Source organism: Poromitra crassiceps (assembly GCF_964638095.1).
Source record: "Poromitra crassiceps genome assembly, chromosome: 13".
NCBI classification, from domain to species: Eukaryota; Metazoa; Chordata; class Actinopteri; order Beryciformes; family Melamphaidae; genus Poromitra; species Poromitra crassiceps.
The window spans coordinates 14,235,895-14,250,894 of NC_139644.1; the positions used below are offsets into that span (position 1 = coordinate 14,235,895).

The 15,000-nt window shown below is 49.2% G+C and overlaps 1 protein-coding gene across 2 annotated transcripts in view; it reads right to left on the minus strand.

Moving 5' to 3' along the window:
* coro7 (coronin 7) overlaps nt 1-15,000 on the minus strand; it is a 166,057-nt gene that overhangs the window by 84,852 nt on the left and 66,205 nt on the right. For both annotated transcript variants that reach the window (XM_083649659.1, XM_083649658.1), the window contains exon 9: nt 14,193-14,275. In XM_083649659.1, the coding sequence (XP_083505785.1) occupies nt 14,193-14,275 (83 nt within the window). The remainder of the gene's footprint in view (nt 1-14,192; nt 14,276-15,000) is intronic.

The window sequence follows — 15,000 nt, forward strand, 5'->3', positions numbered from 1 at the left end:
CTCACATCTCCATCTGAGAGCTGGCTACTGGATATCTACCCTGCAGAGCGCGCAGAAGAAGAGTGCTGAAACGGACTTGGGATGGTGCGAAGTAGTGTGGAGTGGAGTTTCTTTAGTAAGGGCAAAGATCCTGAATGTTATTGCCAGTGCATTTTTCATTGAAAGGGAAGGAAAAAAGGACATTCTTCCAGATGTGAAAGAAAAGCAATATCTGCAGCTGCAAGTGCAACCGGGTTCCCGCTGCTGTGCTCTCTGCCTAGTAGAGAATGGAAAGTGAAGTCTGACACCGTCTCAAAACGGAGACGGACTGCAGAGAAGGTTCCAGAAAAAGCCTTCCCAGTTTTCGAAGTCATTCGGGCGATTACCTTAACAGCATTAAGACGTTTTCAACTGCCACGTAAGGCAGAGAAGCAGAACCTTGACAAATGGGGTCCAGTGCAGTCTGCATGAAATCATAATCCAAAACCATAAAAGAAAATATGGTGAAGGTAAATGGAAGAAGAGGAGGAGAAGGAGGGGGGGGGGTGGAGAGGCAGCTGGAGGAGGAAGGGGAGCGACGTTTTTATATTTTTCCTTCTGTGGCGAGTTCACACAAAAGGGTCCTTCTGATCCCCGGAGTGCTGTGCAAATACCTGCGGGATGAAATCAAAACCCTCTGTGAATTATATTAAATATTCCCTGCCAGCCGCATACTTCCACGTGTTTTTACCAGTGCTGGAAGGCTCCATTAGGCTTTGCTCTAAAAAAGCCACTTAATTGGAAGACCAGATGCCAGCACCTTCAAACACTCTGCTCTCTCTCTCTCTGGTTTCTGCACCTTCAAACACTCTGCTCTCTCTCTCTCTCTCTGGTTTCTGCACCTTCAAACACTCTGCTCTCTCTCTCTCTCTGGTTTCTGCACCTTCAAACGCTCTCTCTCTCTCTCTCTGGTTTCTGCACCTTCAAACACTCTGCTCTCTCTCTCTCTCTGGTTTGTGCACCTTCAAACACTCTGCTCTCTCCCTCTCTCTCTGCTTTCTGCACCTTCAACCACTCTGCTCTCTCTCTCTGGTTTCTGCACCTTCAAACACTCTGCTCTCTCCCTCTCTCTCTGGTTTCTGCACCTTCAAACACTCTGCTCTCTCTCTCTCTCTGGTTTCTGCACCTTCAAACACTCTGCTCTCTCTCTCTGGTTTCTGCACCTTCAAACACTCTGCTCTCTCCCTCTCTCTCTGGTTTCTGCACCTTCAAACACTCTGCTCTCTCTCTCTCTCTGGTTTGTGCACCTTCAAACACTCTGCTCTCTCCCTCTCTCTGGTTTCTGCACCTTCAAACACTCTGCTCTCTCTCTCTCTCTCTGGTTTCTGCACCTTCAACACTCTGCTCTCTCTCTCTCTCTCTGGTTTCTGCACCTTCAAACACTCTGCTCTCTCTCTCTCTCTGGTTTGTGCACCTTCAAACACTCTGCTCTCTCTCTCTCTCTCTGGTTTCTGCACCTTCAAACACTCTGCTCTCTCTCTCTCTCTGGTTTCTGCACCTTCAAACACTCTGCTCTCTCCCTCTCTCTCTGGTTTCTGCACCTTCAACCACTCTGCTCTCTCTCTCTGGTTTCTGCACCTTCAAACACTCTGCTCTCTCCCTCTCTCTCTGGTTTCTGCACCTTCAAACACTCTGCTCTCTCTCTCTCTCTGGTTTGTGCACCTTCAAACACTCTGCTCTCTCCCTCTCTCTCTGGTTTCTGCACCTTCAACCACTCTGCTCTCTCTCTCTGGTTTCTGTACCTTCAAACACTCTGCTCTCTCCCTCTCTCTCTGGTTTCTGCACCTTCAAACACTCTGCTCTCTCTCTCTCTCTCTGGTTTCTGCACCTTCAAACACTCTGCTCTCTCTCTCTCTCTGGTTTCTGCACCTTCAAACACTCTGCTCTCTCTCTCTCTCTCTGGTTTCTGCACCTTCAAACACTCTGCTCTCTCCCTCTCTCTCTGGTTTCTGCACCTTCAAACACTCTGCTCTCTCCCTCTCTCTCTGGTTTCTGCATCTTCAAACACTCTGCTCTCTCTCTCTCTCTCTGGTTTCTGCACCTTCAAACACTCTGCTCTCTCCCTCTCTCTCTGGTTTCTGCACCTTCAAACACTCTGCTCTCTCTCCCTCTGGTTTCTGCACCTTCAAACACTCTGCTCTCTCCCTCTCTCTCTGGTTTGTGCACCTTCAAACACTCTGCTCTCTCTCTCTCTCTGGTTTCTGCACCTTCAAACACTCTGCTCTCTCTCTCTCTCTGGTTTGTGCACCTTCAAACACTCTGCTCTCTCTCTCTCTCTCTGGTTTGTGCACCTTCAAACACTCTGCTCTCTCTCTCTCTCTCTGGTTTCTGCACCTTCAAACACTGCTCTCTCCCTCTCTCTCTGGTTTCTGCACCTTCAAACACTCTGCTCTCTCCCTCTCTCTCTGGTTTCTGCATCTTCAAACACTCTGCTCTCTCCCTCTCTCTCTGGTTTCTGCATCTTCAAACACTCTGCTCTCTCTCTCTCTCTGGTTTCTGCACCTTCAAACACTCTGCTCTCTCCCTCTCTCTCTGGTTTCTGCACCTTCAAACACTCTGCTCTCTCTCTCTGGTTTCTGCACCTTCAAACACTCTGCTCTCTCCCTCTCTCTGGTTTCTGCACCTTCAAACACTCTGCTCTCTCTCTCTTTCTGGTTTGTGCACCTTCAAACACTCTGCTCTCTCTCTCTCTCTCTGGTTTCTGCACCTTCAAACACTCTGCTCTCTCTCTCTCTCTGGTTTGTGCACCTTCAAACACTCTGCTCTCTCCCTCTCTCTCTGGTTTCTGCACCTTCAACCACTCTGCTCTCTCTCTCTGGTTTCTGCACCTTCAAACACTCTGCTCTCTCCCTCTCTCTCTGGTTTCTGCACCTTCAAACACTCTGCTCTCTCTCTCTCTCTCTGGTTTCTGCACCTTCAAACACTCTACTCTCTCTCTCTCTCTGGTTTCTGCGCCTTCAAACACTCTGCTCTCTCTCTCTCTCTGGTTTCTGCGCCTTCAAACACTCTGCTCTCTCTCTGGTTTCTGCACCTTCAAACACTGCTCTCTCTCTCTCTCTGGTTTCTGCACCTTCAAACACTCTGCTCTCTCTCTCCCTCTGGTTTCTGCACCTTCAAACACTCTGCTCTCTCTCTCTCTCTGGTTTCTGCGCCTTCAAACACTCTGCTCTCTCTCTCTGGTTTCTGCACCTTCAAAAACTCTGTTCTCTCTTTCTCTCTCTCTCTCTCCATTTCTGCACCTTCAAACACTCTGCTCTCTCTCTCTCTGGTTTCTGCACCTTCAAACACTCTGCTCTCTCTCTCTCTGGTTTCTGCACCTTCAAACACTCTGCTCTCTCTCTCTGGTTTCTGCACCTTCAAACACTCTGCTCTCTCTCTCTGGTTTCTGCACCTTCAAAAACTCTGTTCTCTCTCTCTCTCTCTCTCCATTTCTGCACCTTCAAACACTCTGCTCTCTCTCTCTCTGGTTTCTGCACCTTCAAACACTCTACTCTCTCTCTCTCTCTCTGGTTTCTGCACCTTCAAACACTCTGCTCTCTCTCTCTCTGGTTTCTGCACCTTCAAACACTCTGCTCTCTCTCTCTGGTTTCTGCACCTTCAAACACTCTACTCTCTCTCTCTCTCTCTCTGGTTTCTGCACCTTCAAACACTCTGCTCTCTCTCTCCATTCCTGCACCTTCAAAACTCTGCTCTCTCTCTCTCTGGTTGGTTTCTGCACCTTCAAACACTCTGCTCTCTCTCTCTGGTTTCTGCACCTTCAAACACTCTACTCTCTCTCTCTCTCTGGTTTCTGCACCTTCAAACACTCTGCTCTCTCTCTCCATTCCTGCACCTTCAAAACTCTGCTCTCTCTCTGTCTGGTTGGTTTCTGCATCTTCAAACACTCTGCTCTCTCTCTCTGGTTTCTGCACCTTCAAACACTCTGCTCTCTAGCACCTTCAAACACTCTGCTCTCTCTCTCTCCGTTTCTGCTGTGTAGGAAGGAGAGAGCGGAGGAGAGCTGAGGATCTTAGAAGGGGAGAACAAATGACAGAAAGTTGGAGAGAGAGAGAAAGAGGTGGCCAGGTAAGGATGGACAGAGGGCTCATTGAAGGATATTTCAACAGTTTAGCTGAGCCAGGAATAATAAGCCTTTTGCTCTTTGAGGTGATCACATGGGGCGAAAGGGGAATGGAGGTCCACTGCAAGGAGAGTTTGCAGGAGTGAAAAGGAGGTTCGGGGGTCGGCACACGAGTTTCCACCAAAAGCCCACAAAAGCCCCATAGTGAGACGATGTCTTTAAAAAAAACGAGGGGATTTCAGACCTCCCTCCTCCCTCTCCGTCCTCCCTCCTCCCTCTCCGTCCTCCGCTCCTGGCCTAACTCCCCCCCCCCCCTCCTCCCTCTCCGTCCTCCGCTCCTGGCCTAACTCCCCCCCCCCCCTCCTCCCTCTCCGTCCTCCGCTCCTGGCCTAACTCCCCCCCCCCCCCCCTCCTCCCTCTCCGTCCTCCGCTCCTGGCCTAACTCCCCCCCCCCCCCCCTCCTCCCTCTCCGTCCTCCGCTCCTGGCCTAACTCCCCCCCCCCCCCCCTCCACTAAATTGCAAGCTGAAACCCCAAATGACTAACAGATTCCAGACACCGCGTTTCAACTGTCAAAATGCAGGGTTCAGGTTCTCTGACAGAGCGCGTGCGGTCACATCTCCCCCTTCACCCCCCGCATGGCCCTACTGGAGGTAGAGGGGGGGGGGGGGGGGGTGACTGGGTCATCGACTTGACCCGGAGGATCACCCGACCGTGGCCTTGGCTTTCCAATCCAGAGTCTCCTCCATCCACCTTAAACATCTTCTTGAGCCCGAACAAAACACAAGTCCACTCCGCTCTCCGAAACTATGAGAAAGGGGCAAGGATCAAATTAGCGTTCAAACGAACACACACAGAACTTCTTTCTGCTGCGTTTTCCTCTCCTGGTGTGGTTAGCGGTGCTCCAGCTGCACCTAATCCCCACAGGAAAGCCTTCATCTGGGATTGATTTAGAGTGCCTGGGCCCGGGATGGGAGGAAAGGGGGGGGGGGGGGGGGGGGGTTCTGTTCTGTGAAGGCTGGTTCCTTTCTGGGGCACCGGCCTCTCCTCCCCAATCCAGCTGATTAAAGGGAGTTTGGATCCATTACACCGGATGACTGGGCCCTGCTCTCAGGCACGACCCCGGTACACAAACACACGGACGGAGAGAGAGAGAGAGAGATTGGGGCGAGTCAATACGGGCGGGGCGTCTGAGTGTGTACCACACCTGGGGCCACTCCCACCCACGCCAACTTCACCCTCATCCATCCACCACAATATAACACCCTTACGCGCTCCCTCACCCCTCACCCCCCCCCCCCTCCCCAAGCTAACAGCACAGTCTGTCAGCAGGGCTCCCCTCAGAGGGCGCGTTCTTTGTGTAACCCGTGACTGGGTTGGGAAAACAGTGGGGTCGGCTCCCCGGGGACGGGCCTCTGTCCACTCCAATCGGCGGGGTGGATACTGGCGGGCGGGCTGGGTCACATGATCACTTTTCATCAACCTCACCTCCTCCCCCGAAAAAAAGGTAGAGCAGGTTTGCCATGATGAGCTTTAATGGAGGATGCGGTGTGTGTGTGTGTGTGTGTGTGTGTGTGTGTGTGTGTGTGTGTGTGTGTGTGTGTGCGTGCGTGTGTGCGTGTGTGAGAGAGAGTACTTGAACTTGAACTGGGTTCATGTCTCTGAGGAGAAGAACATTGCTAGTGACTGGGGTAAATTAAGGGGGTAAAACCTTAAACTCTCCCCGTCTTTATAGTTCCGTCACGCTGAATCCCACCCAAATGACCCTCTGAGAATTCCCTGTCAGCTCTACGCCGAGTTTACAAGCTACTATGCAATGAATAAATAGATCATAAATAATACGCATGATCTAGGCTACGGCAGGCTTAAGAAGAAATGAAAAAATAATGTCAATCTTTTTGTCTTGATAAGAAGTTTGATGGAGCAAAAATTTGTTAAAACATTGTTGATTTACCGTTTTTCTTTTTCATTTAAACTCGTGTTGGCAGCGCAGAGTTTTTCATCGTTGTCTGTCAACTTGTCAAAAAAGCACAGCTGGAGCTTGTCAAAATAAATGCTCGTCCCCTTGGCTCACGTGAGCGCCTGGCCAATCCTGCTGCATGGGCGGGCACGGGGCGCGGTCTGCCCACTTCCGCGGTGGGATACAGTCCATGGTAATAACGCAAACAGGACACATACCCTTATTCCAGCTTCCCACCCGCAGACACGACCGATTTTGCCTGTATGGACCAAGCCGGAGGTAACACGTGGGGCTCGAACCTCCGACCCTCGTGTTGGTAGGCAGGGAATCTACCCCTGCACTACCCGGACGCCCTGACGACCCTATAGGTTGTGCATGTGCCTGTGTGTGTGTGTGCCTGTGTGTGTGTGTATGTGCCTGTGTGTGTGTGCGTGTGCGTGCATGCATGTGCCTGTGTGTGTGTGTGTGTGTGTGTGTGTGTGTGTTTGTGTGTGTGTGTGTGTGTGTGTGTGTGCACGCCTGACTGTGTGTGTGTGTGCGTGTGTGTGTGTGTGTGTGTGTGTGTGTGTTATAACGGGTGAAGTGGGCGAGTCTGGATAAGCATCATGACGTCTCCTACATTTACACGGCAGGCTGGTTGCAATCGGGGCCCAGTTGTAAAGTTCACTGATTGCAGCTGGCTTAGAGGCCCTATTAAACTCATTATGATCATTAAGCTTTATAGAGGGAAGAGGATGAGGGGGGAGAGAGAGAGCAACACACACACACACAGATCCTGAGGGGGGAGAGAGAGCAACACACACACACAGATCCTGAGAGGGGAGAGAGAGAGCAACACACACACACACAGATCCTGAGGGGGGAGAGAGAGCAACCCACACACACAGATCCTGAGGGGAAAGAGAGCAACACACACACACAGATCCTGAGGGGAGAGAGAGAGCAACACACACACACAGATCCTGAGGGGGGAGAGAGAGCAACACACACACACACACAGATCCTGAGGGGAGAGAGAGAGCAACACACACACACAGATCCTGAGGGGGGAGAGAGAGAGCAACACACACACACACAGATCCTGAGGGGGGAGAGAGAGCAACACACACACACACAGATCCTGAGGGGAAAGAGAGCAACACACACACACAGATCCTGAGGGGAAAGAGAGCAACACACACACACACAGATCCTGAGGGGAAAGAGAGCAACACACACACACACAGATCCTGAGGGGTGGGGAGAGCAACACACACACACACAGATCCTGAGGGGAAAGAGAGCAACACACACACACACACACACACACAGATCCTGAGGGGAGAGAGAGAGCAACACACACACACAGATCCTGAGGGGAAAGAGAGCAACACACACACACAGATCCGTCTTGTTTGCCCATGTCCAGATCTGCAGCCTGTATGGAAACCCAGCCTGCAGTAATAGCTACCTGCACACACAGTTAAAAACACACACACTCTCTCTCTCTCTCTCTCTCTCAGACTCATCCAACCCCTCCACGCCATGATCGTGCAGTCTCCATTTCAAAACCCCAAACGAAAAAATAAACATCTCCCCTCTATTATTCTCCATCCAAATTATATTCCGCCCGCAAAGCCTATTTCACTGGCGCATGCTCGTCCGCGGCCTCCGCTCGTTGTGACACTCCAAAGAAAACAGTCCTACTGCAACGCTGTTGACGCAGCAGCAGCAGCAGCAGCAGCAGCGCAGCGAGCTAACCCGATACAAGCCAGCTCGCGTCTCCAATTACACAGCATGTTTACCACAGCGCTTTTCATTAAAAGCAGGGCAGGAAAAAGAACAAATCCATCTTCTCGTGCACCTCAGGCCTCAAATGACAGGGAGTGAATGCCCCACTGCGGATGTTTGACTCGGAGCTCCCCCGCTCGCGCTCGCGTTCAATACAACCCTTCAATCTATCAGAGTGCAGAGAATAGGGGAACACGAATTCCCCTGTGATTATTTCTGAGTGCGTGTGTCTGTCTTTCAGAGAGCCACTTTGTCATAAGCAAAGATGTATGTGCTGAGGAAAGTCTCCACGGAAAAACCCACCATAATAATAACAAACCAGAGACAAAGTGCAGGACCAAAGGGAACATGAGGACATGTGCTGCCTAAAGGAACATGCTGAATGGTAATATAGTGCTAACTGTCTAACAAACAAACTACACACAGTCTAACAAACTACACACTAAGTGTGTGAGAGTGACAGTCTAACAAACTACACACAGTGTGAGAGTGACAGTCTAACAAACTACACACAGTGTGTGAGAGTGACAGTCTAACAAACTACACACAGTGTGAGAGTGAAATTTTGAATGAAGAGTGACTTGTTTTAGTCTACAGATACAAACCTCCATCCACTATAGCTCTATTACAGGATATTGCTAAATAACAACAACAACAACAAATAAGAATGACTAAATACAACGGGCAGCAATGAGCGTTTTTGACCTTGCCTATGCCATGCAACTTGAACTGAACAAAAGCAAACCTAGCATCAGATTTCAGCCATTTCTGTTATCTGCTTTTGCTGATTGCAGCGTTCTTCTAGGAGCTATTTAGCTTAATAAATAGTTTGGCCTGTCTGTGCCCGTGGATGGATACGATTGGGAAGTAGCGATTACATTTTCCCCTCAATTTAACTGCTGAACCCTGGTTAGTTCTGGACAGTGTTCTGGATGTGGCCCAGTGTGGAGATTACCAGAGGAATGGAGCCCGGGCCTGTAGCAGCTTGGACCCAGAGCACAGACCTTTAGTTTGGACCCAGAGCACAGACAGGACCTTGGGGATGGGACAAGATGTACAGCATCCTCTCTCTCTCTCCCCACCTTTCCTGTGTGCCTACTGTCCTATCAATTAAAGGCAAAAATGCCAAAATAATTTAAATGAAAATAAAAGAAGAAACAAAAAGGAACAAGGCTACTTAGTTGATTTATTGTTGTCGTTAGTTCTCATAGCGCTTTTGAACTATGCACCCCCCCCCCTCTCCACCACCCCAAGGTCTAAGTAGCAAAATACTGTATATACGTCAATATTATTTATACAATTAAAATAAATTAATAATTAAATTAATAAATGAATAAAAAGAAAAAACCTAATTGTTTTTGCATTGATTCTATGTGCATTATCAACAAAATATAGAAACAATTAGATTATGGTATAGGACGAATCAGCGTGACGTCACTTGACACCCAGAAATGCGGAACCCCACGGCAGTTAATAGTATTTTTTTTTTTTTTTTTTTTTATTTAGCATTTATTTATACAGGGGAGATCTCTTGAGAGCAAGCTCTCATTTGCAAGAGTGCCCTGTGTACAGAAAACATATACAAAGAGGTTACAAGTTTACAGACATATAGAACAAGTGAAAATATTTCATGTAAAACACGAACACTCCTCGTGTAGGGCGCTCTCTAGGAGCATTCTGAAAGAATTAAGAGGGATCAATCGCTCCAATTTTAAATGGTCCTGGAGCTCATTCCATTTGTTAGGAGCATAAAAAGAAAAAGCAGTCTTTCCCTGCTCAGTCCTCACGCGTGGCACAGACAGTCTGACATAAGACCGCGAGCGTGTTTGATAACTTATACTGTTATGAGTGATAGTTGAGGACAGATAAAGTGGCAGCTTCCCAATCAAAGCTTTATAAATAAACAAAAGACAATGTTGCTCTCTGCGAACCGTCAGGGAGGGCCAGCCCACATTTTCATATAATATACAGTGATGTGTAAGAAAACGGTCACCTGTTATGAAACGCAGAGCATTATGATACACAGCATCAAGCTGCTTCAAAATGGTGGGTGAGGCATGCATATATATAACATCTCCATAATCAAAAACAGATAGAATTAACGATTGAACAATAGATTTTCGAGAATAAAAAGAGAAGCAGGATTTGTTCCTGTACAGGAAGCCAATCTTCCTCCTCAATTTCTTGGTAAGGTGTTCAACATGTGAGTGGAAGGAAAGTTTAGTGTCCAGCCAGATACCAAGGTACTTGTATGAGTCCACACATTCAATTTCCTCACCCTGAAGTGTGCGTATACCAAGGTTGTTGTAAGTAGATCTAGAGAACATGATCCACTTGGTTTTATTTGAATTCAGGACTAATTTTAGTTTGAAAAGGGACCGTTGAAAGGCATCAAAGGCGACCTGCAGACTTGTAGCGGCTTGCGCTGGAGTGGCCCCGAAGCAATATAAAATTGTGTCGTCTGCGTAAAAGTGGACGTTACTGAGCCCAGAGGGGAAAAAAATGTTATTAATGTAAAGAGTAAATAAAATTGGACCGGAAATGGACCCTTGAGGCACGCCCTTACCGATCAACAGAGGGCTGGATTTGATGTTGCCAGCGACAACGGATTGTTTTCTCCCGGTTAGGTAGTTGGCGTACCACCTGACTGAGGGATCATCCAGACCAATGTCGGACAGTTTACACAGCAAAATGTTGTGATCTACAGTGTCAAAGGCTTTGGATAGGTCTACGAAGAGAGCTGCACAATGCTGCCGATTGTCGAGACCATTTAGAATGTTATTTATTACAAGAGAAGTGGCTGTGACAGTACTGTGTTTGGGTCTAAATCCTGATTGGTGGGATTGGAGGATATTATAAGTGTCTAAAAAAGCCCTTAGTTGCTCGTTCACTAGTGTTTCAAGCACCTTGGCTAAGCAGCACAGCACAGTATGAGAGTTGTGCCAAACAAACGTTAATATCTCAAAAACTATACATCACATCGCTTATATTTTGACATTCTGAGTGAGAGCAGAAGCAGCTCAAGAGTTTGATGTATAATATATGCATGTCGTGTTAAAAGTTGTGTGACACTGTTGCAGTTTTTAAAATGTAAACATAGTTAGCTGGCTAGAGTCCGTCAATCAAGCCTCGCGCCACTTGGGCTCCATAGGGTTCCATTGCCGTTGCCACCCAGTGACGCGGTTTGTTTACCAAAATGCTGCTCGGCTGATCCCTCGTATTAGTGACATTTTAACATCACCATATCCTTGAAGCAAGATATTTTTCGTGCCCAGCAAGAGCAAACATGAGGGCAAACAGAAAGGAAGTGAGTGAGGAGAAAGAAACAGGAAGTCTATATTGGGGCAGAGAGGAGGAGAGGAGGAGGTGGGGTGAGGAGGAGGAGGAGGGGGGGAGGAGGAAGGGAAAAGGGATGGCGGTAAAGGGCAAGGTCTCATCTGTCATTTGATTGGCTATCTGTTTTCTATCAGCGCTGGTCTGCGGCCGTCTGGAGGGGAGGTGGCCTTGGGAGTGATAGCACTCTCTGACACACCATCCCCAGCACATGATAGTCATCTAGCACAATCACTCACAACAGTCTCCAAATGGGGACAGACTGATTGTTCAGGGCGATTGAAGTGATTTAATGCAGGACTTTATTGCAGTTGACCCACGGTTCAGCAGCACACGCCCCTGAAATTATGCCCGTTAGGAAAAATCGCAGTCTTTAAAATCAACGAGTAACAAAACACAGGCCGTTGAAGGGCTGGGCTAGAATGGAAAGCTAGTCCTTCGGTGTTTTTTCTTTTTTTTTAATGAAACCGGTTTTGACTAAATCCAAAGAACATGTCATCACTTCTGAGAACGTGCGGGCAGAGACGCGTAGAGAACCAGGCGGCAGCTGAGTGACAGCAAAGTCAAACAGCTTGTCACCAGATGAGGCGGTACATCCTCACACCGACGCTACATTCTCTTCTCGTGACGCCATCATCATCGACGCGCCCCGCCACACGGCAGCTCCAGACCCTGCAGAGTAAACGTCAACATTCCTCCGTGTCCATGCAGAGACACCCGGGAGGCGGGAGACACACTTTGCAATAAATTAACTCAGCACCGTGCTGGTGAGGTGTATGAGAGACGGCTGTGGGGATTGTTGAAAATACACTATATGTTTTTGTAGGGGGGGGGAAATGTCTTCTGTGGCATCAAGATATCTTTTTCTTTTCCATGAAAAGTATGCTGGCACCAAACAAGGCCATGGATTCCAAAGAGGCACTCAGACAGGCAACTATCTGTCTCAGTCCAATGAAAGAGGAAGCAGAGGAAATGGAGATGAGTGGCGAGCACCAGGGCAGCGAGGGGGAAGAGGGGGTGAGGGGGGGCGAGGGGTGCGGGGCGGGGGTGAGGGGGGGAGGCGGGGGGTGAGGGGGGGAGGCGGGGGTGGAGGGGGGGGGGGGGGGAGTGAGGGTGCAAGCAGAGGTTGTTATTTAGGAGCCACGCTGTGTCAACTCCTAAACATGTCTCTCTCTCTCTCACACGCACACCCACCCACACCCACACACCCACACACACACACCCACACACACACACACACACACACACGCACACACCCACCCACACCCACACACACGCACACCCACCCACACACGCACGCACGCACGCGCACATACACGCACACACACACACACACACACCCACACACACACCCACACACACACACACACACACACACACACGCACACACACACACACACACAATGGCATTCCCTCGGAGAGTGTGCTTCTCGGTGGTCGTCTTGGCCTGGTCAAATCCGGTCTCTCTATTACCATGAATTTACAGCGTTCACTGTGAAATGTCAATGTGTAACATCTTCACAGCTCTCCTAACGCAAAGCACCACAACCACACACACAAGCGCGCACGCATGCACGCACACACACACACACGCACGCACGCGCGCGCACAAATACATGCGCGCACACACACACACACACACACAGATATGTGTATACTTAATTTGGGCACAAGGCAGTCCCAATCGTTTGTGCCAAAGAACAGAGGTGATGTCTATGCTGCCATAGCAGTGCCACAGAGCAGTAACATAAGCACACAAATCTCTCTCTCTCTCTTTGTCTCCCTCTCTGTCTCTCTCCCTCCCTCTCTCCCTCTCTCTCTCCCTCTTTCTCTCTCTCTCTCTGTTTCCCTCTCTCTCTCCCTCTCTCCCTCCCTCTTTCTCTCTCTCTCTCTCTCTCTCTCTCCCTCTTTCTCCCTCCCTCTTTCTCTCTCTCTTTGTTTCCCTCTCTCTCTCCCTCTCTCCCTCCTTCTTTCTCTCTCTCTCTCCCTCTCTCCCTCTCTCCCTCCCTCTTTCTCCCTCCCTCTTTCTCTCTCTCTCTCTCTCGGCCCACCAGCCTGTTTAATAGTGTTGAAATGCATGGGCTGGATCTGACAAAGCTCCACCGCTCCCTTTCTCACTCCATCCTTCCTTCCATCCCCGTCCTCTTTGACACCCGGCGGCCATGCTCCCGCTCTCCTCCGCTCGTTGGCGGCCATGTTTGGAAAAGTTAATGGAGGGAGCGAGGAGAAGGAGGAGGAGGAGAAAGGCCAGGCGCTGAGTGACTGAGCGAAGGGGGAAAGTGTGAGTATGTCTGCTGCTGTTGTCTGACCCTTCACCCTGGTTATGGACAGAGGGATGCAGAGCACACAGACAGCACAGTGGACAGCAGGCTCTCTGTGTGGCTCTGACCCAGGGCCCGGCCCGGAATGTGGAGGCAGAGTGTCGGAGCTCTGGGAGGTCCGGCCAGCGCCGCAGCCCAGAGCCCAGAGGCCCTTCACACAGCATTCAGCACACGCAAACGCCACACACACACATACTGTATATTGTACGCCGAAAACATGCCAAAGTACACGCACTCTCTCTAACACACACACACACACACACACACACACACACACACACACACACACACACACACACACACACACAGTACTGTAACACATGACACACTCTCACTGTCAGTGTGATGATGACTGTGGAGGTCAGGAAATGGTCAGTGCTAGAATGGATTGGCCGGAGGAGGTTGGGTTTATGCATCAGGACTCATGATTTGTTGGGTTTTATGCATGAGGAGTCATGATTGGTTAAGGTTAGGGTAAAATAGCAGGCCAGGCCAATCAGAGGCAGAGGCTCTGATCAGTCTCCCCAGAGTGATCCCCTCCGCCCTCCCATCCACTGCTCAAGGAACAGAGGCACTGAAGAGGACTCCTAGTCCTCCTGAGCTGTCCCTCCAATGTTTTCTAACTAACTAAGGCAGAGTCGTCCCTCCGGCCGATCCGTTCTAGCAGCAGCCGTCAGGTATGCGCGGGGGGGGGGCAGTGGTTACAGTCAGACTCATGCAGTACTACTCACCCGCTGGAAGAGCCCAGTGACACAGAGGCTACAGAGGAGCTGAGCTTCCTGCTGTCCCACAGACGCACCTCCCGATTGCGCATCTACACAAACAATGACACACTGTGAGGACTGGAAACAAGGGGGGGGCCAACAGATTGTTGCCGGGGGCCAAAAAACATATTGTCATTCGGTAATCTCAAATGTTCTAACTAGATTAAATTGTAGAAAACATTCTGTGGACTTATTCTTCAGCACTGATTATAATGACAATCACTCCAAACAGAAAATATAGGTCATCTAATTCGATTTTTTTTTAGCTTCACAAGTAAATGTGGTTTGTGTTCGACCTCCCGGGCCGGACAGAACCATCATGACGGCCACTTCTGGCCCCCGGGCCACAGAATGCATAATACATGGATGGGTAGAAAGAAACAAACACATCGGGACATGTGCAATACGTCATTTACTTTCTACACTGAGTGTAATCTCTGTGCAGGGTGCAGTATCTTCACCCCCATCTGCTTTGCTTCTGTTATCAGTACTGTTGGTAGGCATCATTCTATCATTTTATCATTTCAATATCAATATAAATGGTCACTTTCAATCTGTCACCGACAACTATGTTGTTCTATTTTGCACATCTATGTCTATAGCTGCACTGTGTAAATATTTGATTCTATTTTTGTTTTTATCTTAATCTAATTCATTTTTTTTTTTATTGTGTACATAGTATTTAGTTCTGACTAAGAAATGTCTTTCTCTACCCTGTGTTTCTGTTGCATTGAGCATGTTAATGGCACAAGAATTTCCTTTGGGATTAATAAAG